Source organism: Neodiprion lecontei, chromosome 5 (assembly GCF_021901455.1).
Source record: "Neodiprion lecontei isolate iyNeoLeco1 chromosome 5, iyNeoLeco1.1, whole genome shotgun sequence".
Classification (NCBI taxonomy): domain Eukaryota; kingdom Metazoa; phylum Arthropoda; class Insecta; order Hymenoptera; family Diprionidae; genus Neodiprion; species Neodiprion lecontei.
The window spans coordinates 15,660,678-15,682,101 of record NC_060264.1 but is presented as its reverse complement, the minus strand read 5'-3'; the positions used below and the strand labels follow the sequence as shown (position 1 = coordinate 15,682,101).

The window sequence follows — 21,424 nt, the reverse complement described above, 5'->3', positions numbered from 1 at the left end:
ATCGGTGATATAGTCCGAATAAATATGCGGCGCTCGTGACATCCCTCCCCCCTTAGGTGTCGATGCCCCCATCGACTCGGTGCGCCGGGCCGACGGTGACACGGACACTGGAGGGTTGGCTCACCGCTGACCGCATATTTCGAATTATCGGTATTTACATTGTCTGTGTATCGCACATACGCTCTTTCATGACCCGTGCACACACACACGACACTTTCTGGTTTTGGTTATGTCGCTCACTTGTCACCACACTGCTGGCTCGTCGCTCGGCCGTCCTTGCGTCTCGCCAGCTGCGTCGCCCTCGTGAGTTTGGTCCTTGGCGTCCTCGGGTGTCCTCAGACGGCCTTGGTGTCCTCGTTTCCTTTTGTCTCGGCTCGCTCGGCTTGGAGGGTTGCGGGTGGAGGTCCGCTCGGTGATTCCTCCCACCGGATCAGATCCTCGACGACCTCCGGTTCATCCTGCAGGACGTCCGCGAGGTTCGCCGGAGATCCTGGCGTTGCGGGTGGCATCTCACCGGCCGGTTCTTCCCAGCCGATCAGATTGCCTTCGGCTGGTGCTTCCTCCTCTGCGGGTCCAAGGTGTTGGTCCATTTCCCTTTGGAGGGTGATCCAACGGCCCAGGATTCGCGTGCGGACTGCGGGGATCATTACCTTGGCTAACCTCCTGTAGTCAATCAAGAAGGGAGCCTCTTCTCCCTCCAAGACGACCAGGTGGTCGGTTTGTACCCCCTTCTCCTTGGTGTTGGCAGGTAGATGGCGTCGTGACGTCGTCGCCTGCACGGGTGCGTCGGTTTTCGGTGTTGATTTGACCTCTTGGGTGGCCTTAGGAGCTGCTCGTGCGGCGGAGGCTTCCTTTTCGCCGAGGAGGCGACCGAAGGCTTCCACGCAGTGGCCCGCGTGTAGGCCCGGTCTGTTGCCGACACTCTCGCCGCAGAGGGTGCAATTAGAGCTTGCCGACCTCCGGCGCGAGAGGAAGCGCTCCAGGTAGCATTCCTCCCAGTGCTGGTTGTCTCCGTTCCTCCCGCAGGTCGGACAGATGCCGCGCCTCACCTTGTCCACCGCCCGGGTTCTCGTTGCTGAGGTCGTCTTCGCCGTCGGAGGTGCCGCCAGCTTCGGCGAGACGGTCGAGACCGCCGCCTCAGCCGGTGCTGGTTCGGGTGCTGACACTCGTGCCGGTGGTAGTACTCGTGCCGGTGCTGGTACTTGTACCGGTGGTCGAATCGCTAACTCGTACTTTGATAGGCACGAGATTGCGTGGGACAGCTGCTCATTTCCCGGTCGCTCTGTTGCACACAGAGGACAGGGGCTGAGGTCCGAACCACCCGCCTGATCCGCCCTTCTCAAGTAACAGGTTACCCAGCTGGTGCAACGTGTCTGACTTTCGCGGCAGACCGCGCACGCCTTGTTCGCCGTCGCCCTAGCGAACGTACGGAGATAGCTCGCGTCGGACATTTCCTCTTGATTTTGAAGTACACTGAATCCTTTTCCGAAGTTCGCGACTGCTCGGGTCTGACTCCGGGGATCGAATGGCGTTGGTTAGTCCCTCTGGCTCTCCTTCCCCTTGGTGCCGTGGTGGGAGAAGTCTCGATGTCATCTAGGGTGTTATTCTCCTAATATGCCACCTCAGCCTCTTGGCGGGGAAGGGGGCAAGAAGACTCTCCTCTTCTTCCCTTGGGTTGACCCGTTGTTCCTTCCCTTTCCACTTCGTACCGTGTACGCGGAGCAATTCCTGGGGCAGCGCTCGGGTTTCCGGCGCCGCCGTGGTCTCGACGTGGGGCCTGTTTTGTCTGGGCTAGCTCGATGTCTTCGTAATGAGTTGCATGAGCCGTACGCTTCGGGCGTCCGCATGGCAACCCAATCCACTTAGCCATTTTGTAGATGTTGGCTCGCCATATGTAGGTAACCAATATTATTCCGAGAAGGAGGTCCAGGGCAAACCCGGTCGTAAACAAGACGTGCTGTTCCTCCTTGTCACGGCGGTGGCTGCCGATTTCTGAGAGTCGTTGTTGCACGTCGTCCAGGGATTCGTCAGCACGTGACATTCGCCATGCTGAGCCCTTCCTGGTATATTGCGACAGTATGTTGCCTTGTCCCGAGTTTTCTTATTTTCCCTCCAACGGTTCTCCGAAACTGGGGGCAATTAGAGAGATGTTCAGTGAAATCTCCGGCGCGTAAAAGTATTGTTCACGACTCTCGTAAACGCGCATTCCAGTGAGGGAGGTACTTCGGGTGCGTCCAACACAGTCAGCGCTGAGGTGGAGTATCCCGGCACCTTTCAACGTGGTTGAGACTTCCATCCTTGCCGGACAGAGTATATGGAGATGCTCCGGTGCGTGCAGCGAATAGAGCCATCCACCCTGGGAGGGTAGATGCTTCCAGAACGAGTCGTCCGTCGTTTGAATCCTCACATCGCAGTGCCTATATGCGTCGATTGAGGGGTTTATTAGCATCACTACCTCGCATTGCCGCGATGTCGATACCTCCTTCAGAGGGGTCTCCATCGAGCAGATATAACGGCGCTGTACACTGGTGCGTTCGTTAATGTATACGGAGTCTGCCATAAAGTATGTACGGCGGTCCGCCGACACAACTATATACGGCGCCGACGGTTGAATATGAGCCGATCCGTTTAGTAGCGTTCCGCGTTGGAAGGCTGGCCACGCGTGCATGCGGTAAAGATGATAAGCCGCTCGCTCGAGCAGGGGAATATGAACCACAATGGGGATCCTGCCCGAGTGAAACACAATATCCGTATTAACAATGCGGGATAACGATTCTCCTCGTAGGTACTCGGTCGCGAGGGGGAATTCAAAATCGGGTGCCCGAGTCTGTATTTCCTTCGTGATGGCGGTCAGCTGCGTCGCTGTTAACATGCTGAGATCGTAACGTCCTTCTCTAGCCATCGATATCGCGTGCAAGTACTTCTCGCTTGTCTAGATATATTGCTTGATCTTTGCCTCCACCCGGTACACGAAGTTCGCTAAGACGTTCCGGCGCATCATCATACTCGTCTGGTTGGATAGTTGATTGATTCGTGCGTGCAGCTTATCAACCATGTCTAATTCCATCAGATGTTCTCGATGTAACTACTGGAATCTCGAGTGGGTCACGTGTATTTCCTTGCTGATTATTTCAGTTAGATTGGATTGGTCACTAAACAATCGATCGATCTGCGCATTGATATACGTTGCATCCTCTTCATTCATTGTGCCGAATAGCGATTTGCTGAGCGACCCAATGAAACCTAGCGGCACCGATCGCTTCTTCATAGTTCGGATTCGTAATGGCTTAATTGGCGCCCCGAGTCTGGAGTTGTGAGAAATGGCTTCAAGGTTATCTGCCATTTCTTCAGCGCGCCGCATGAGTCCTTGAAGGTAGTCCAAATTTGTCATTTCACGGCAAGCCTCCCTGGTCGTGACCCGGCAGCATGCCTTGAACGCTTCGTTTAACTGCCTTTCAGCGGGGGGTGAATCCGTAATGAAAGCGTCTATATCCATAAACACGGTGACTCTCCAGTCCACGTGTTGCAGGCGGAGGGGGGCCACCCTCTCGTAGTAAATTCCCGGTTGATCTTTCATGGGTGTTATGTGATACGCGTTGTTGCTGCGAAGCTCTGCGGCGGCCAGGGCCGTCGAAGCTAGAAGCACCCACACGCACAACATCGTCGAATTGGTGGACGGTGGCTCATACTCCTACACTGGTTGTTCACGCGTCTCGCTTTCTCACTCCCGCACTCTTCTGCGAACACATGCAGATAACATGTTTACACACGCTTTACTGGTACCTCTCACACTCATACTTGCGCACCCTCATACACATGTTTGCTTTGCTTACGGCAATTACTGCGTAGCTCAGCTCTACATTCCGATATACCTTTTTTTATGGTACAACTTCAGCAAACTGGCTAGCGGCTTATACCACTGCCAGTTTTACCTTGTCGGCATGCTTCCTTATCCTTTTCCCATTCTCTGCCTCCAGTATTATATTACTATGGTCAGTTATCTGGACGATTTTATATGGGCCATGATATTGGGAGTCGAACTTACCCTTACGAGGTTCCTTAAGGACATAGGCAAGGTCGCTCACTTTACCTGGGAAAGGACGGACTTTCTTGTCGTAGTATTTTTTGATTGTTTCCTTCGCGCGATTTTGATTTTCACCGGCCATTTCGCGTATTTCGGAGAGGCGTTTTGTTAGCTCGATAATATACGAATTATACGTGGATAGTTTTTCGTCCACGGGGAACTGACTCGGTAGCCGAGGCAGCCTCCCATACACGATTTCGTGAGAGGTGAAATTTGTCGCCTCGTGCACGCTAGTGTTATACGATAATTCCGCGTAAGGCAACAAACGGTCCCAATCATCGTACGTACCTGCATACTGCTTTATGTATTCCGCTAACAGTATGTGACTTCGTTCGAGCGCTCCGTTCGTCTGCGGTCGATAGCCGGAAGTCGTTACTTGCTTTATATGAAAGATTTTGGACATTTCGCGTAGTAAATTTCCGGTAAAGGCTGCTCCGCGATCAGTAAGGATCGCACGGGGAGCTCCAAATTGCGCAATTAATCGCTTCGCCATAGCTTCGGCGATCGTAGTCGCTTTTAAATCGGGTATCGGTTCCGCTAAACAATATTTCGATAGGTGGTCTTGCATGGTTAGTATGTGTTTTTTGCCATGTGGTGTTGTCGGCAACGGACCCACCGTATCGAGTGACACCTTATCAAAAACGTCAGCCGGCGTATCAGTAATAAGCATCGGCTCGCGCGTCTTCGCTCGAACCAATTTACGTTCCTGACAGCCCTTGCAGCGACGAATATAATTTTGCACTTCGTTTCTCAGCGAAGGCCAATAAAAACGTTCACGGATTTTACGATAGGTCTTGGTTACCCCTCGATGGCCTCCGACAAGACTCGCATGAAATTCCTCAATTATTTGCGAGTGTTGTTCGTCCGGTGGTCGTCGAATGGTACCGTAGCATATCGTGGTGACTATGTTTGTTTTACCGAGTATCCTGTTTCACCAATCGAGCAGTTTTGTGTGCGGTAGTTCGTCCGTATAGTCTCCCGAGCGTGAGATACGAACCGACTTCACGGCCGCTTGTTGAAGGGCGAATTTAAGATTCTCGAGTCCCGTTAATATGTGCTCGGCGTTTGTTCCGTCGTAGTACTGTTTTTTAATAACAATACTATAAATTTTATTGGACCCATACGGAGTCACCGCAATTTGTCCGATCGATAAATTCCGGTCTTTAATTGTTTGTCCATCTAACCTACCTAGGTCAGCGAGTAGTTTTCCCACTGAGGTTGATAGTTCTCCATCCGCAGAGATGAAATGGACTAAGTTATCTGGTTTGTACGTTAGACATTCTCGCGAGCTAATTATCGTACTTGTTTTTGCTATAGGTTTTTCTTGGTCAGGTTCCTCTTCACTGGACGAGTCCAGTGAGGACGACGTGATCGAGGATGAATTCGTGTCTTTCGATCCTATTATGATGGGGTCATCAGGAAAAGTTATGAATTCGCTTTTATTATCGGTGGAATTTTCGGGAGGTGTAGCACGTGGTAACGCACGTGGTCGGTATGGTGTAGACTTTGCAGCCGGGGCCGCATCGTTGCTGGGCAATGACCATCTCACCGTGGGGCGGGGAGCGGGCAGTAGAAAGGTCCGAGCGGGCTGCGAGGTGTCGGGTTCGCGCTCGAGTCCCGCGGCCATACTTGTCTTGGGTCTCACTCTCGCGCTTACTCGCGGCATACTCTCTCTTTCAGCTGGTTGCTCATCGCTCTCGTCGTCCGCCTCCGTTCCTTCTTCTACCGTGCGTGATGATATCTTCTCCCTCGCACTCAGCCGCCGTACTAATTCCTGGTCCGATGGTGACTTGAACCTACCTTCTAACGCTTTCAAGCGGCTGGCAAGCTCAGCATCTCCGGCGATGTCATCGAAAGGGTCTTGTTCTTGGAGAATCATCCGGGCCTCCTCTTCTACCTCATCCCCCTCCGACAGATGATCAGGCCAGTCAAAATCTGTTTTATCAGGCCTTTTTTTGGGGTCACGGGAGGATTTGGTGTGATGCCGCTCTTCCAAACGCCTTAATGATTCGTTGAATTTGTTAATTGAATCTTCAAGAGTTGCCGTTACCGTCTTTGTACTATCTGCTTCCGATTCCTCCGTGCTTCCATCTGAATCGTTGCTGGGGGCGGTGAGCGCGACCGTGATAGTGGCAGGCCTCTGGTCAGACGTCGCGCTTGCGGATTCCGATGAAAACACCGGCTCTTGGGGACCTCCGAGGGGCTTGACCTCTACGGGGGGTGGAGACTTCGGTCTTTTCGGAGGAAGTAACTGTGAGGGCAACATACTGCGGTGCAAGCGCTGTATGGGTGGCCCTGAGCTCTCGGGTTCAGATCCGGAGGGTTTCGCGTCGGCGGGAGGTGGGCGCCTCGCGGGTCTTGTAACGACCTTCCCGCGCGTGCGTCTCGCCACCGGGCCTGAGCTCTCCGAGCTCCCCTCTCTTCTTTTGGGTACTGTTGGCACCGTGGGCACGCTACGTAGGCGCGAACGTGTGCGCGCCGCTACGATTGATGCGTCGGCCTTGGACGGGCCAGCTGATGTCTCAGGTGTCGACACTTCTGTGCTGGGCGTCGTGCCTTTACGATTTCCGAAAGGTTTCAAAGATAAAGGCAAAACCTGAGCCTTCTGAGGGACGTTCGTCTCTACGTCCGAATCACTTGTAGACGAGAGTTTCTTTAGGTCTACGGGATTACGGGAGAGTGCATCGGCATTTACATTTTCACGCCCTGGCTTATGTTGGAACTCATAATCGTATTTACATAACCTAATTTTCCATCTGTTGAGCCTCTTGCCTGGATCGAGCGTAGAACGCATCTATTTGAGAGGCTCGTGATCGCTTACGAGCTTAAATTTTCTTCCATAGAGATACGTGGAGAAATATTCAATTGAATCGATTATGGCCAGACACTCTTGTTCCGTAGTTCCGTAGTTCTTTTCAGCGTTAGTGAAGATTCTAGAGTGGTACGCGACCGGTAGATCGTGGCCATCGTGAATTTGCGACAATACTGCTCCGAGTGCAAATTCCGAGGCGTCGGTCGTCAAGATAAATTGTTTAGATAGATCGGGATATTGTAAGATCGGTTCTCGACAGAGGGCCTTGCGAAGCCTGCGAAAGCTGTTTTTCTGCTCTCGCTCCCATACGAATGGTTTTCCCTTTTTGAGTAAGTCTGATAAGGGCTTGGATATGGCAGCGAAATCCGGAATAAACCGACGGTAATAACCGGCGAGTCCCAGAAATTGCCGCACGTTTTTCTGCGTCCTTGGGTGCGGAAATTTACACACTGCCTCTAGCTTCTTCGGGTCCATTCGCAACCCGTCGCGGCTAACGATATGCCCGAGATACGCGACTTCGCTACGCAAGAACTCACATTTATCCGGTTTGAGGACGAGGTTAGCTTCCTCGAGACGTTGCATGAGACGCCGGATTTTAGTCTTATGCTCCTCGAGAGTTTCCGCAAATACTACAATATCGTCGAGATACACGAACAGTTCTGTCACTTGCAACCCAATCAGCACCCGATCCATCAGGCGCTGAAAGGTCGCGGGCGCGTTTTTGAGACCTTCGGGCATGCTAGCGTACTCGTAGTGCCCGTTTATCGTGGAAAACGCTGTCTTTGGACCGTCTCTGCGATCCATCGGGATCTGCTGGAAGCCGCTCGCTAGATCGAATGTCGAAAAGTACGTAGCTTTTCCCAGCTGTTCGAGTATTTCTATCATATTCGGGAGGGGGTACGCGTCGGAAATCGTCTTCTCGTTCAGTTTACGGAAATCGATGACCATGCGCATCCGCGGATTCCCTTGAGAGTCGGTTTTTTTGGGAACTATCCAGACCGGCGAGTTATACGGGGAGCGTGAATGAACAATTATTCCCTCACTTAGCTTTTTCTCAACTTGCCGCTCCAGTTCCGACCGATACACCACAGGAAATCTGTATTGTTTTGCGTTTACCGGGAGCTCGTCCACCGTCGGGATCCAATGGCGAACTTGATCCGCGCATCGCAATCTATCGCCTGGTAGCTTATACATGTGAGGGTATTCCTCGATGAGACTTATAACATGTGCACGCTCTACCTCATTGAGCCTATCTAACCGCAGTGATTTAATTATGGCTTCTACTCGATCCGTCGGCGGAGTAGTCTCTACACCGCTACCGTCGGAGCTTTCGCCGCTCCAATAGCCGTTCTTCCGATAAGGCTCGAAATCTTCGAGTTCCTGAGGCTCGATTTCTAATTCGATGTCGTCGAATAGCGTGTTTATTGCTAAGACGTAGCACGATCCTCCCGTAGGAGCATCGATACTTTCTCCGATAAACACACCCGGTTGAGTTTCGATTCGCGGTAAGTATCCCTCCTTTAGATTCGCGTTCTTTAAAGGGATGCTTATTTGCTCACTCGTACGCTCGCGCAGTTTATAACTTCGTTTCTCCGAAGCGATTTTCGCCGCTAACACGCGCCTTGTAGGTTCTGCGCCGGAAGGAGGTAGGCCTATGAAAGGCTTAGGTCGGATGGGATCGCTTGAGGTAACTAGAGTATTATGGTGAAATGAAATTTCGGCTTTTTCCGCGAAAAAATAAGGTTTACCGATTAACGCGTCGCTTCTCAGCGGCAGGTTTCGTAACACATAAAACTTGGCTGATTTTTCAGAGATGTGGAGGACAACTGAGCCGAGTGTCGGAATATCTGATTCCTCTGATCCTGTTACCCATATTTCATCGTCAGTGTTTACAATTAAGTCTGGATCGAGGGCATTTAGTTTAATTAAGCTGGCTGATGAACCCGTGTCAAGACAGAATTTTCCCTTCTTTTTACGAAGTTCGGGAGCACTTAGTTCGACTACTGGGCTCTCCTGGTCGGTGGGGGTCCAGAGAACGAGACATCGTTCTCCAGGAATCTCACTGACTGTTGGTGTTCTCGGGGTCGACTCGACTCGCTCACTCCGGTCGGGCCCGCAGGGGAATTTGCCCGGCGAGCCCCAGGACAGTTTAAAGGCTCCCTTTGCGGGGAACGTCCCGGAGGTGACCGTTGCTTTAACGGGCAGCACGGGCAACCCCTGTTTTGTTTACAGCAATATTTATATCCGCAAGGTGTTAACGGACTAGAGTATGACTTTCCCGTGGCAGCCTCGCGGTTATCAGACGTTTGCGGGGGTTTAAAAAATCCGGTAGCCGGTTGTGGTGACTGGCTTCGATAAGCAGACGTCGGTTTACCTTCCCAAGCCGTCGGCGACGGAGTTCGGGAGTTATAGCGAGCGTAAAGAACACGCGCCGATTCGTCCTGGCTCGAATCAATTCCTTTCCATCGGCTACTTCGAAGCGCTAGCTTTTCGGCGATTTGGAAGGATGCTTCGAGACTTTCCGGCTCTCGCAAATCTACCGCGGCTCCGATATGGGTAGGCAACCCTTTTATGAACGAACCTAGCGCGATTCGATGTAGCGGGTCCCGGTTCAATTCTGGCGGATCGATGCCAAAATATGACCTGAACGCGCTTCTTCCCCCGCTTAGCAAAATTCGGACTTTGTCGTAAAATTGCCCGACGGTTTGATCGCGTTTCATCCGGACCGTCGACAGCGCCTCTGTATAGTAATCGTAGGTATGTCCGCGGGCGAGTCGATTCTTCAACAGTTTCACCAACCCGGCCATGGTCTCGACCTTCTCGCCGTAGATGCAGTTTCGCGCGTCCCCGCGTAATCGCGATATTACTGCGCCGAGGTACTGCGATTCTGCCGCGGCTGGCACGAACATGGACGCGTTCTGGATGTCTTGCAAATAATCCCGTAACGGCATGTTCTTCCCGTCAAATTCGGGAATGTTCGCGAAATTATTTTGAATAGTCAAATTTTCCACCATAGTGGAGACACTGGCGACCAGGTCGGCCGTCATATCGGTGGCGTCTCTGGCCTGAGCGTGATTTGGCATGTTGGTAAGTCCGGGGGTAGGGAAGGATATCGAAAGGATAAGCGATTCTATTACGTATAGTTCGACTCGCTCGTTTGTTGAAAATAAGAAAAATTCGAAAAATTTTTGTGGTTTTGAATTCCAACTAAAAAAAAATTGAATCCTCGATTCCAATTCCCAAGGAAAATCACCTCTTATCCCACTTCTGACACCAGTTTAACCCGTCACGTGCGGAGCGCTCTCGCACGCGACGGCTTCAACCCTCTAAGTTCTCACAGAGGTTTATATTTATTTCCTAGGTGGGTTGGGAGGTGAACGTCCTCTACAGGGCGTTCCCTGGGAATAGGTTTGGAAGATTTCAATTTATCGTACCAATGTTTTGATGGAAAGCCAAGTTAAAATGTTTAATAGGTCAAAAACTAAAAAGCAGAGAAGGTTCGAAACAAGGAAGCTTACAATTATTTTGGTCTTATACTACTCACGTTCTCTCCCTCTCTCGCTTCGCAGCTTCGGCTTCGAACTCGCCGAAGTATACACGCCTTCACACACACTTACTCACAGGCTACACAGCTCAATAGAGTTCGTGGCTTAACGCTTGCACTTATTTTATCTTCGTAAGACTTACACCGCGACGCGAGTAACCTTTTACGGCCGTGGGTAGATTAGAGAATTACGCTCTAATCGTCGGTTTCGGAAAAAGGATTTATAGCTCTATACGTGGTCGCTTCGAAGGAGCCGGGTTCCGCTGATGTCGTTATTCAGACGGTCTCAAGACGGGACTGCCTTCGCTCGCTCGTCCGACACCCCTTGGAACGTCGGGCGGCGAGCGAGTTTTCGCTGAATTTACAATTCGGGGTTTTCGCTAACTACATAATTCCGGAACAAAGGCTCGCCTCGCGACAGTCATCCTCGAAGCGCGTGATTTCGCGTTCGCCTCATCCCGGTGTTGATTACACCCGGGATCCGGCGGGCGCGAAGACGCTGACGTTGCTGGCCGTCCAACTACGCCGTTCCGCTCGGTTACTCCACGAACTGGTTATAATAAAATATTTTATATAGACTAACTAATATGTTTATGCTATGCTTCCTTGTTTCTAGAGATAATAATAATTGACATAATCGGTGATATAGTCCGAATAAATATGCGGCGCTCGTGACATGTGCATTACAACCAAAAATGAATAGAAATTATGGACATCAATAATTTATTTATCAGTCATTTATAAACATTAAAATTATTTGAAAAATTATTAAGTGTGGATTCTATCAATTATAAGACGAATCAAGGTAATATTGTTCATTTATTAATATCTAATTTTTTTTTCATATTTTATAACATTTTGTCTTTGTTTTGTGAGCAGAATTTTACAAAGCTAAAGGATACAATTATTTGTGACTCAATACTGAAAAATTTCATTTCAAATTTAATAGGTGATAATGACCACCCGAAAGCCTTTCGGTGAATTGTCGAAAAGCCAAAGAAATCGGCGATTAAAAAGAGTCAATAACGGATCACTATTGCAACAAATTCCTTCTCCACTGCTAACGAGGCCCGATGTGAATAGTTTTTCTGATGATAAACAAGATACTGCTGGTTGTACAAGTTTTAATAATTTGATATTGCCAGAAAGTTCCATTGAACGTCAAGATGATATAATTTCTGATGATAATGTGAAAGATGTCGATGTTGGTCCTGTGCAAACTAAAATCATTGATCCTGATACAACAATTGATTTAAGGACTCAAATAGGACAATGGCAATGCCAATATGATATAAGTCAAGCGGCCACCGGATCTCTTTTAAAAATGCTCATTAATGTAAACTCAGTTGATGAATAAAAAAAATTACCTACAGATCCACGTACCCTATTAAATACACCTCAAACTACTGTCATTCGCTCCGTTAAACCTGGGGAATACTTTCACTATGGCTTAGAGCGAAAACTAATTGACCAGTCAAAATCTATTGGAATAGATAAATTTGCGAAAAATATTCTTATAAATGTTCACATCGATGGATTGCCAATTTCAAAAAGCTCAAAAAGACAGTTATATCCTATTTTAGCTGAAGTATTTCCAATAATTGCTACACTTTTTGTGATTGGAATATATCATGGATTTAATAATCCTGAAAACTGCAATGAATTTCTCGAAGAGTTTATAAACGAATACAAAATTCTGCATTTGACGGGTTTCAAGTATAATTATTGTCAATTTTTTGTGGAAATTAGAGCTGTCATCTGCGATTCTCCAGCTCGTTTTTATGTGACATGTACGAAGGGACATTCAGGTTATTATGGCTGCATCAAATGTATGCAGGAGGGTGATTATCAAAATTATCAAATGAGATTTTTATCGACCGATGCACCGACACGTACAGATGATAATTTTATCAAACGTGTTAATGAAGACCATCATCTTGGAAAATCAAAATTTGAAGAGACTGAAATTGGTATGGTTTCCCAATTCCCTGTGGAATATAAGCACCTAGTTTGTTTCGGAGTTGCAAAAAAAATTCTAAAATCACGGATCACTGGATTTCGTGTAAATGAAAAAACATTAATGAAATTTAACCATAAAAAAAAACAACAAATTTCAGATGTATTAACTTTAATAAAGAGTTGGATACCGTCAGAATTTGTTCGAAAAACTCGAGAATTAGATGAAATTGATCGATGGAAGGCAACAGAGCTGAGATTATTTTTACTATATGTGGGTTCTATTGGTCTAAAAAATTATTTACCGGAAGAATACATGTATCATTTTAATTGTTTACAATGTGCGATAAGGATTTTATGCGATGAAACTGATTGTATTAACAACAACGCGTGCGCAAGGAGATTATTAAAATATTTTGTTGATGAAAGCGCGTAGTTGTATGGCAAAAATTTCGTGACTTCCAATGTGCATAACTTGGTGCATTTACCTGACGATGTTCTAAAATTTGGTAATTTAGACTCATTTAGTGCATTTTCATTCGAAAGTTACTTATATTTTCTTTAAAAAGTTTTGAAGAAAGGTGACAAACCATTGCAACAATTAAACAAGCGAATTCAAGAACGAGTCAATTGTGGTTTCAAACAAACTATAAAACAACGTTTGACTAAGCCTGAAGTAAGTAATTTTAATTTCAAAAAGTCTTAGAGAATTGGAGTTCCTTCACATGATAAAATTGACTATGGAAATTTTACATTCAGTGCTTCCCAAACTTGTGATGAATTCTGTTACACTATTAATCATGACATTGTTCGAATAAACAATATTAATATGAAAAGTAATGAAATCATATTGCAAGGACAAACGTTGACTAACTCTGAGAGCTTAAAAAATTACCCTATTGACTCGAAGTTAATTCATATAGTTAGTGGGAATAAGTGATCAGCTGATACTGAGAATTTTAGAGCAAGTGATATTTTTAAAAAAGCCGTTTGTATACCATGTGATGTATTATAGAATTCTTATTCATCAGAATTCTTATTCATACCATGTAATGATTCATTTTATTTTTTCCCTTTGATTCATTCTTCGAACTGAATGTTATTCTATGATAAAAATATTAATTTTGATTCATTTTATTTAAAAATTTAAAACATTTCGAAGATATATTATTCATTTATTGTAGTTTATTAGTAAATTTAATTTTTGTTATTATATGTTTTGTTCAAAAATATTAATAAACAACAAATTTTTTGAAACGCATCTATTTATTCTACACATTTTATATCGATTATAATAATTGCAACTTCAATTTTCGCGCTGTGCTACAGACATGCCATCTAAGTTTATTTGTAAGTACCAGTATACATCTAAACAGTAAATATCGGTCCATGTGTAATTTCCAGAAGCCAAGAATCTTCAACTACAATTTTTTAACGAACAATTATTAAGGTAAATTTAACGTTTTCTTCATGATTATTAACATTTTATTTTGATAACACATAATAATTAATATTACAATTTTATACTCATCGATATTTTATGTTTTAACACATAGTTTAAAAGAAAAAGAAAAACTAACCTCACATTTAGTTTTATTAATAACTTAATTTTTTTTTAGGATGTATTTCGTTGCTTTTTGTGAGGATTGGTGTTCGACGGTAGCGAAAAGTTGGGTAGATGAAGATACAAAACTAATTAAACGGCCTCCTCAAAACGAAAATGCGACAACTGCTTGTAAAAGAAGAATAGACCCCAAGAGTAACTGGCTGCAGATAAAATATACAAGGCTGCTTGGACCATACAGTACACGAACTATTATTGTAGCAAATTAATGTTTATTATGAAAAATTAACTAAGCTATAATCGATGTCAGAAAAAATTGTGTAATATTTTAAGCTCGATTTTGAAAGCAAAATTTATTAATTCCCATATTTTTCATCTTAACTTGAAATTTGGTTCTTTTAGAAACCTTTGATACGGCAAGACAAGTAGAAATGGCTGCTGTTCATTTGGCAACAAGTGACGAAACTACCGTTCTGAATATTGATGACAAGGAAAATAATCCATCAAAGCGTACGAGGCAACTACTGTTACGTTATCAAAAATCCGAGGAATCGAGCGACGATAATGAAGAAGGTGTAGTATTTATTTAGTATATATATTTATAATAATAATTATAAATCAATTAAATCTTGATTGTTTAAAATTTTTAGAGAAAGATAATAACCAAAAAAATAAGAGCCTTCCTGAAAAGAATTTTGACTATAAGTCCAATAAAATCGTTGCCGATTCTGATGATTTGTTAGAAACTCAGCCCTTAGATTATAGTGATTTCTTCGACGGTGAAGAATACAATCATTTAAGAGAACACGAAACGAGCAATAAAAAGATATTGGTGACTAGTATTGAAACCGTTGGTAGGTATTTCACAAATCTCATTGATATAGCTGTTTAAAGTTCATCATGCTAAATTTAATAATTATTTTTCTCTTTTATATAGAATTACCCTTTGTTCTTGCTGAAGCTGATAAAAGTTCTCAAGCTCCACAACATATTTTTATTAAGAAAAATAATGGAAGTAATGACGATGCCAAGAACAATAATTCAACTCAACTAGACAATGCTTCCAAAGACAAGATGCCTAATGAGATCATACATCAGAAAAACAGTGAAAAAAAACAGTGGTTACTAACAATAATGCAACTAAGCCTGGTTCTGAGGGACAAAAACAAACTGCTGCCAACCAATTTGATGCGCCAGTTTGTCCCTGCTGTCGTAAGTGCGATTCAATTCTGATATTTTACTGATAACAATATAGCATTAACTTTTTAATGTTTAGAATTCTAATAGTCTTTTGCTATCAATTAAAATTTTATGCAATTTCTTTTGTTTGGTTTTAAAAATAGTGATGTATCTTTTCTGTTAACAGCTGCATGTCGATCGAAGCTGGATCAAATGTTTCGAAAATTAGACACCATACTTATTTATGGTCCTAAATTCTAATGTAACTTCAAACTGTATACAAACGTCTTCAACCTCTGTTCTCAATGTTTTGCCTGAATTTACTCTGAAGAATACTGAATCATTGACGCAATTCAATCAAACCTTACTGAATAATAAAGAAGCACATGCACAATACGTAAGAACATTTAAGCTCAATTTTTTTGGTTGATTTATTTCTGGGTTTTCTTTTGTTTTACAGAAACTTTTTTTTAATTTTATTTTAATCCTGATAAATAGTTCAACCACATTTGTAATTCTTCATTAATCTCCTCCAATTAATGCAACATTGTGTCAAATTATTTTTTCAGACAAAACTTATTGAACTTAGAAAAGTAGCTGATGGAAAAAAACACGTCCGGGACGTATTAGCATTTATTTTAGATAATAACTTCAGTTGTAAACTGTCCTGGAGCGGTTAAAAAAAAACTATACCCCTGAAGGAGATGAATTTCGTGAACATTCTGACAAGTAAGATTATTATCTTCATTTATGCCTGATTCTAAATTATTTAAAATATTGTTTTAAACTTTTTATGAAATCATGATTTCTAATCTCAAATTCATCACAATTATGGGTGTAGAAGTTGTCGATAATTTAATGTAAATGATATGTATTCAGAAAATTTTATACCATTAGTTTGCACTAAACTTGTAGTAAATAATGTTTAGGACTACTTAGCGTCAAAAAATTTCTTTCTTAGTATTTTTCTTTTTTGAAAAAAATCGTATATTAAAATAATAATTTCTTATACTTTTAGGCACTATCATTAAGTGTAATCCACGGTGCACATTAGCAGAACTTAATGACGCAATAAAAAATTGGCTTCAACATGCCAGTGATCGGGTTAAGTATACGAATGAGAAACACCAAGCACTGAACAAAGAGTAACATAATGAAACTATTTAACTATTTTCTTCTTTCTTTTCTCTCAATTAAACAAATAATTTATTTCTTTTGCTTTATGTACTGTCCATAAATATATAAAAACTTGTTTTATTTTAATAAAATGATATTACTTCTATATAATACAATAACTATGTATGGTTTATATATAATATTTACCATTTTATTCATATCATTTTGTACTTATACTCAATTTCAATAAATATTCTTGTATTTAATAATGAAAAAAATTTTTTTTATACCTACAATAAAATATTCCAGTTCTGAAATAAGAAGTCTTAATGTAATCATATTTCAGACATCAAAAAAATGAATTGTTCAAGAGTTCATTATTGAGAACGCAGAAAAATGAATTCTCAGGGGAGCCATTTTTATGAATCATAAACATAAGTTCATAAAGAATTCTTATTTATGAAGTCAGTAAGAAGAATTCTTTGAGAGCTCTTTTTTAAGAAGTCTTAATTTATTCATAAAGCGGCGCATACGACGTCTTAGGAACTTCTAAAACAGTTCATTCTGATGATTATTCTGACGTCCAAGCCATAAAAAAGAACTGTTCCTACATTCTTCCAGAAGTCATATTGTAATCTGGGCTGTCTGTGGCCTTGATTCGATAGACAGAGATCTGTCTGAAAGGGGGCGTCCATTAATTACGTGAGGTAGTTTTGAGAATTTTTTGACCCCCCTTCCCCCCTTGGTGAGATATTGTAAGATTTTTCTCGACCCCCTCCCCCCTGCACCAATCTCACGTGAGATTTTCCAAGATATCTATTTTGGGTATAAAAGCGTTGAATTTATTAAAAAAAAAAAAAAACACAATTTGCTTAATTATTTTTATTTAAGACTAGTATTGCATGAGAATATTGCTGTAATCTTAAATCACAGTGATAAAATTAGATAATAAATAATTAAACGAAAATTAATAAAATATTTATTCTAATTCAGTCCATGGAGACTCGTGCACGGTCTCAACAGTGACTATTGGAACCAACATATCCAAGTGATTTTCAATGAAATCATCTGCTCCTTAAACTTCGCTCTGATTTAGCCACTCTAAGCCGTTGTCGCTTGCACACAGAAGCTCATTTAAATGTATTTATAATTCACATTAAGTTAGTGTACGATTTTTAAAATAACAGAAAATTTTAAAATACTGAACTATTGCGAAACAGAAATGAAAGAAAGAAAAAAAGGATTCAACCTACCTTATAAAGGAACGCTAAAGTATTTCGAGCCTTTCTCTCCGCCGCTTCTCTCAGAAGCTCGTTGATCTCATGTTGAACGTGCTGAACCAAATCTTCTTTCTTCGGAAAATTATGTTTTGCTGTGTTCCATAACTTTACCACCTGTTCCTGACAGCGCTTTTTCGTCTTTAAGACGTGTCTTTTGACGTGAGCATTATAATAATCTTGAAAACTCATTTTAAATTAATAAAAACGTCGGCTGAATTGTGTCAGATTTTGCCATATTTTATTCAAGACACGTTGTTTACTTTCATCTAGCTTTGGTTTAACTTAATTATAACGCAGTTTCACACCGTTTTCTGTTAGAAAAAATTTCGTGATATTTGCCAAGACCCCCCCTCTCCCCCAAGTGAGATGTAGTAAGATTCGGTTCGATCCCCTCCCCCCCCTAAACACCTCACGTAATTAATGGACGCCCCCAAAGAGGCTGGCCCTCAGGAGAATTCACCACGTCTTTCTGAGACGTTGCACGCGACTGTCTTAGCTCGTTAGTTTCAGTGTTCACTTTGTTTTCGTCAGATCGTCTGACTGAATCAACAAGATGGCCGTTAATGGCACTCGTGGTTATCGCTTCCTACATGCGAAATTTACGAGCCCGAACGCACGAGCATGTCTCCCACAAACGAGTACATGTCGCCGGAAAATTTTTGAGAACCCACCGAAACATAACAGTTCATTTTTTACCTACCTGTTATTCGGTTGTGTTGTTTTTTGCGTTCGATTTCTTTCTCTAACCTCCGCAGTCTCTTCGTTATTTCTTCTCCACCAGAATCTCTTTCCCCGCTTCGCTTTTTGTCTTTCCCCATTTCCGAAAAATCAAATAACAATTACACTTAATTAACGTATGTATGGATGTAATATTTATTGCTCCCCTTGGGGTTACAAGGACTTCCCTTTTCCTCTTCCTTTACAATATTTTTACATGTTTTCTTAACCTATTCTTACCCTATTCTTACTTCCTACCTTATCCTTGCTTAATTTCTAATTGCCTGTGCCCTGTGCCGTTGCCTTGCCATTCCCTTACTTTCCCTCTTATCCTTTTCTTATTCTTTATCCTTATCTTTACTTAACCTTATCCTATTTTACCTTATTCTATTCCCTATTCGTCCTTATCCTAATCGACTTCCATTTCCCATTCATCTCTCACTCTTTCATTCTCTTGTACATCCCTGATCCTTTCCAGTTCTCTCATCCAGACTTCTCCCACCCCCTCCTCACCTAACATCTCCCTCACCACCTCCTGCCAGCTTTCCCCCCTTCTACCCCAGCCCACGCACCTTTCCCATACGTGCTCCCATGTTTCCTCCTCCCCCCCGCACATTCTACACCTTCTCTTTTCCTCTTCTTCCCAGTACCTTGCCTCCTTCATCTCGCTTCCTAATCTAAATCTTGCCACCCTTGTCCACCTGCTTTCCCCCCATCCCTTTCCCAGATACCCTGATATCCCTTCTCCTTTCACTAGCCTGTACCATCTGTTGTATCTCGATTCCCTTATTTTCTCCCACCTCTCTTTTCTCTGTTCTTCCCTCTCTCTCTCCTCTATTTCCCTAAACTCCATCTCGCCCCTCTCCCTTCTCGCGACTACCTCTCTACTCTCTGCTCCCTTTTCCGCAAAGAAACTTTCCCTTTCTCTTTCCCATCTCGATCCCTGCCTCCCAGCTTCCGCCTTTTCCCTTATCTCTTCCCAGCATCTCCTAGCTAACTCGCTACCTTCCCCTCTCTCCAGCTTCCTTTCAAAATTCCATGCCCTTCTCCCTGCCCTAATCTTTAGCTTCTCCCTCTGTAATTCCTCTCTTACTAAATATCCCGGTGTTCGCCCATCCACTCCTAATGTCCATCTCAAAAATCTATCCTGTACCGCCTCGACCGCCCTCCATTCTCTCCACCCCCATATCTCCGATGCATACTCTATTACCGTCCATACTAGCCTGTCAAATAACCAAATCCTTTTTTCCCAATCCCTCCCAAACCTTCTTTTTCCTATTCCCCATACCTGCCTCATTACTACCCCTGCCTTACGTACTCTCTCTTTCACCTGTGCTTCCTGTACCCCATTGCACTTTACTCTATACCCTAGATAGCTGAACTCTTTCACCTCCTCTATCTTTTTCCCTTTCCATCTCCAATCTATGTTTTTCCTTCTGCCGCCTCCTTTCCTAAATCTCATAATCCTTGATTTCCCTACATTTACCGTTAGCCTTTTCCTACCCATATACCTTTCTAACTTCCTAATCATTACCTCCATTTCCTCTTCACTTTCCGCTAGTAGCACTATATCATCCGCATAAGCTAACGTACATACCCTGCCGCCGGCCAACTCCACCCCCAACCCTTCTCCCTCTCCCCATTTCCTCTTCTAAATCCGCCAGCAGCAGGTTGAACACATGCGGACTGAGCGGGCATCCCTGCCTTACCCCCCTCGCCGTCCAGAACGCCTCTCCTACCTTTCCCCCGCTCCTCACCCGACTCTTTGTTTCCTTGTAAATTTCCTCTATCCTTACCCTTAGCCCTTCCCTCACCCCTCTCCTTTCCATAGTCTCCCACAGCACCTTCCTGTTCACTGAATCGAACGCCGCTTTCAAGTCCACAAAGAACGCCACCATCTTTTCCTTGTCCTTTCCCACCTGTCTATTGATTAAATAATTAAGTACATATACATTGTCAATTGTACCCATGCCTTTTTTGAATCCCGTTTGATTTTGCGGTATCAAGCCCTTCTCCTCTACCTCTCTTTCTAACCTATCCGCTAATGCCATCGCATACACCTTATATAGAGTTGGCATTACCGTCACCCCCCTATACTCTTCTACCCTTTTCCCCTCCCCCTGCTTTACTATGCGCGCTATCAATCCCTCTCTTCAATCCTCTGGCCAGCCCTCCCCCACCCAAACTCTGTTACATGTTTTCCATATCCACTGCTCCATTTCTTCCCCCCCCCATACCTCCATACCTCGCTAACTATTCCATCCCCCCCTGGTGCCTTTCCATCCCTCAGCTTTCCGATCACCTTTTTAATCTCTTCCCTCTGCAGCTCCCCTTCCCCGTCTCCCTTCCTATTTGCCATCCCCCCGCCTTCTGTTACCTTGCTTTCCACTCCGCCTAATAATCCTATGAAATACTCCCCCCTCTCCTGATCGCCTATGTCCTCATTCACCCTCTTCCACTTCTTTTTTTCCCTGTTAACTATCTCCCATACCTTGCTTTCTGTCCTTGCTTCCGCTGCTTCTTTTATGAAACCCTCATTTTCTTTCTTTTTCCTCTCCTCGCATAGCCTATTATATTCCCTTCTTTCCTTTCTACACGCGTCCCCTTCCCCCTCCCCCTTTCTCCATTTCCCTAGACTCTGCCTAACTTCCGCTTTTTTTCGCCTACATTCCTCATCCCACTATCCCTTTTTCGCTTTCCTCCCCCTCCCTCCTACATCTAAGGCTCGTCTAAACTCCCTTATTCTTTTCTCTATCTCTTTGCCTACATCCGCTTCTCCTATCCCCTCCCATTTGACTTCTGTTCTAAACCTCATCCTACCCTCCTCTGTCCAGTCTCCTCTACTAGTTCCCCCTACTATTTTTTCCTTCCTTGTCCTAGTCACTGCCCCCCTCATCGACACTATTACCGGGTGATGATCCGAGTCAACCCTATCCCCAATCTTTATCCTTTTGACCCTATCCCTTACCCCGCTGTCTCCTATAGCGTAGTCTATCACCGTCACCTCCGCCCCACCTACATACGTAAATTCTCCCTCCTCATCACCCTCTATGTTCCCGTTCATTATTGCCCATCCTGTCTCTTCCGAAAATTGCACCAGCTGCTTACCTTCCGAGTTTATTTTCCTGTCCTTTGATTTCCTACTCCTACTCTCCTCCTCTCCTTCCCCCCA

At 44.2% G+C, this 21,424-nt stretch overlaps 3 protein-coding genes across 3 annotated transcripts in view; 2 read left to right on the top strand and 1 right to left on the bottom strand.

The window, feature by feature from the left end:
• LOC107227284 (WD repeat-containing protein 48) overlaps positions 1 to 21,424 on the top strand; it is a 503,573-nt gene that overhangs the window by 117,154 nt on the left and 364,995 nt on the right. The window lies entirely within an intron of this gene.
• Positions 3,912 to 4,652, bottom strand: LOC124294412. The gene is made up of 2 exons (XM_046739381.1): positions 4,373 to 4,652; positions 3,912 to 4,090 (listed from the first exon to the last, which is right to left on the bottom strand). The coding sequence occupies exons 1-2, from the start codon at positions 4,650 to 4,652 to the stop codon at positions 3,912 to 3,914; spliced, it is 459 nt and encodes a 152-aa protein (XP_046595337.1).
• LOC124294772 lies at positions 13,934 to 16,366 on the top strand. Its single transcript, XM_046741752.1, has 6 exons — positions 13,934 to 14,200; positions 14,363 to 14,533; positions 14,611 to 14,814; positions 14,898 to 15,172; positions 15,709 to 15,868; positions 16,158 to 16,366. The coding sequence occupies exons 1-5, from the start codon at positions 14,017 to 14,019 to the stop codon at positions 15,817 to 15,819; spliced, it is 945 nt and encodes a 314-aa protein (XP_046597708.1). The 5' UTR covers positions 13,934 to 14,016; the 3' UTR covers positions 15,820 to 15,868; positions 16,158 to 16,366.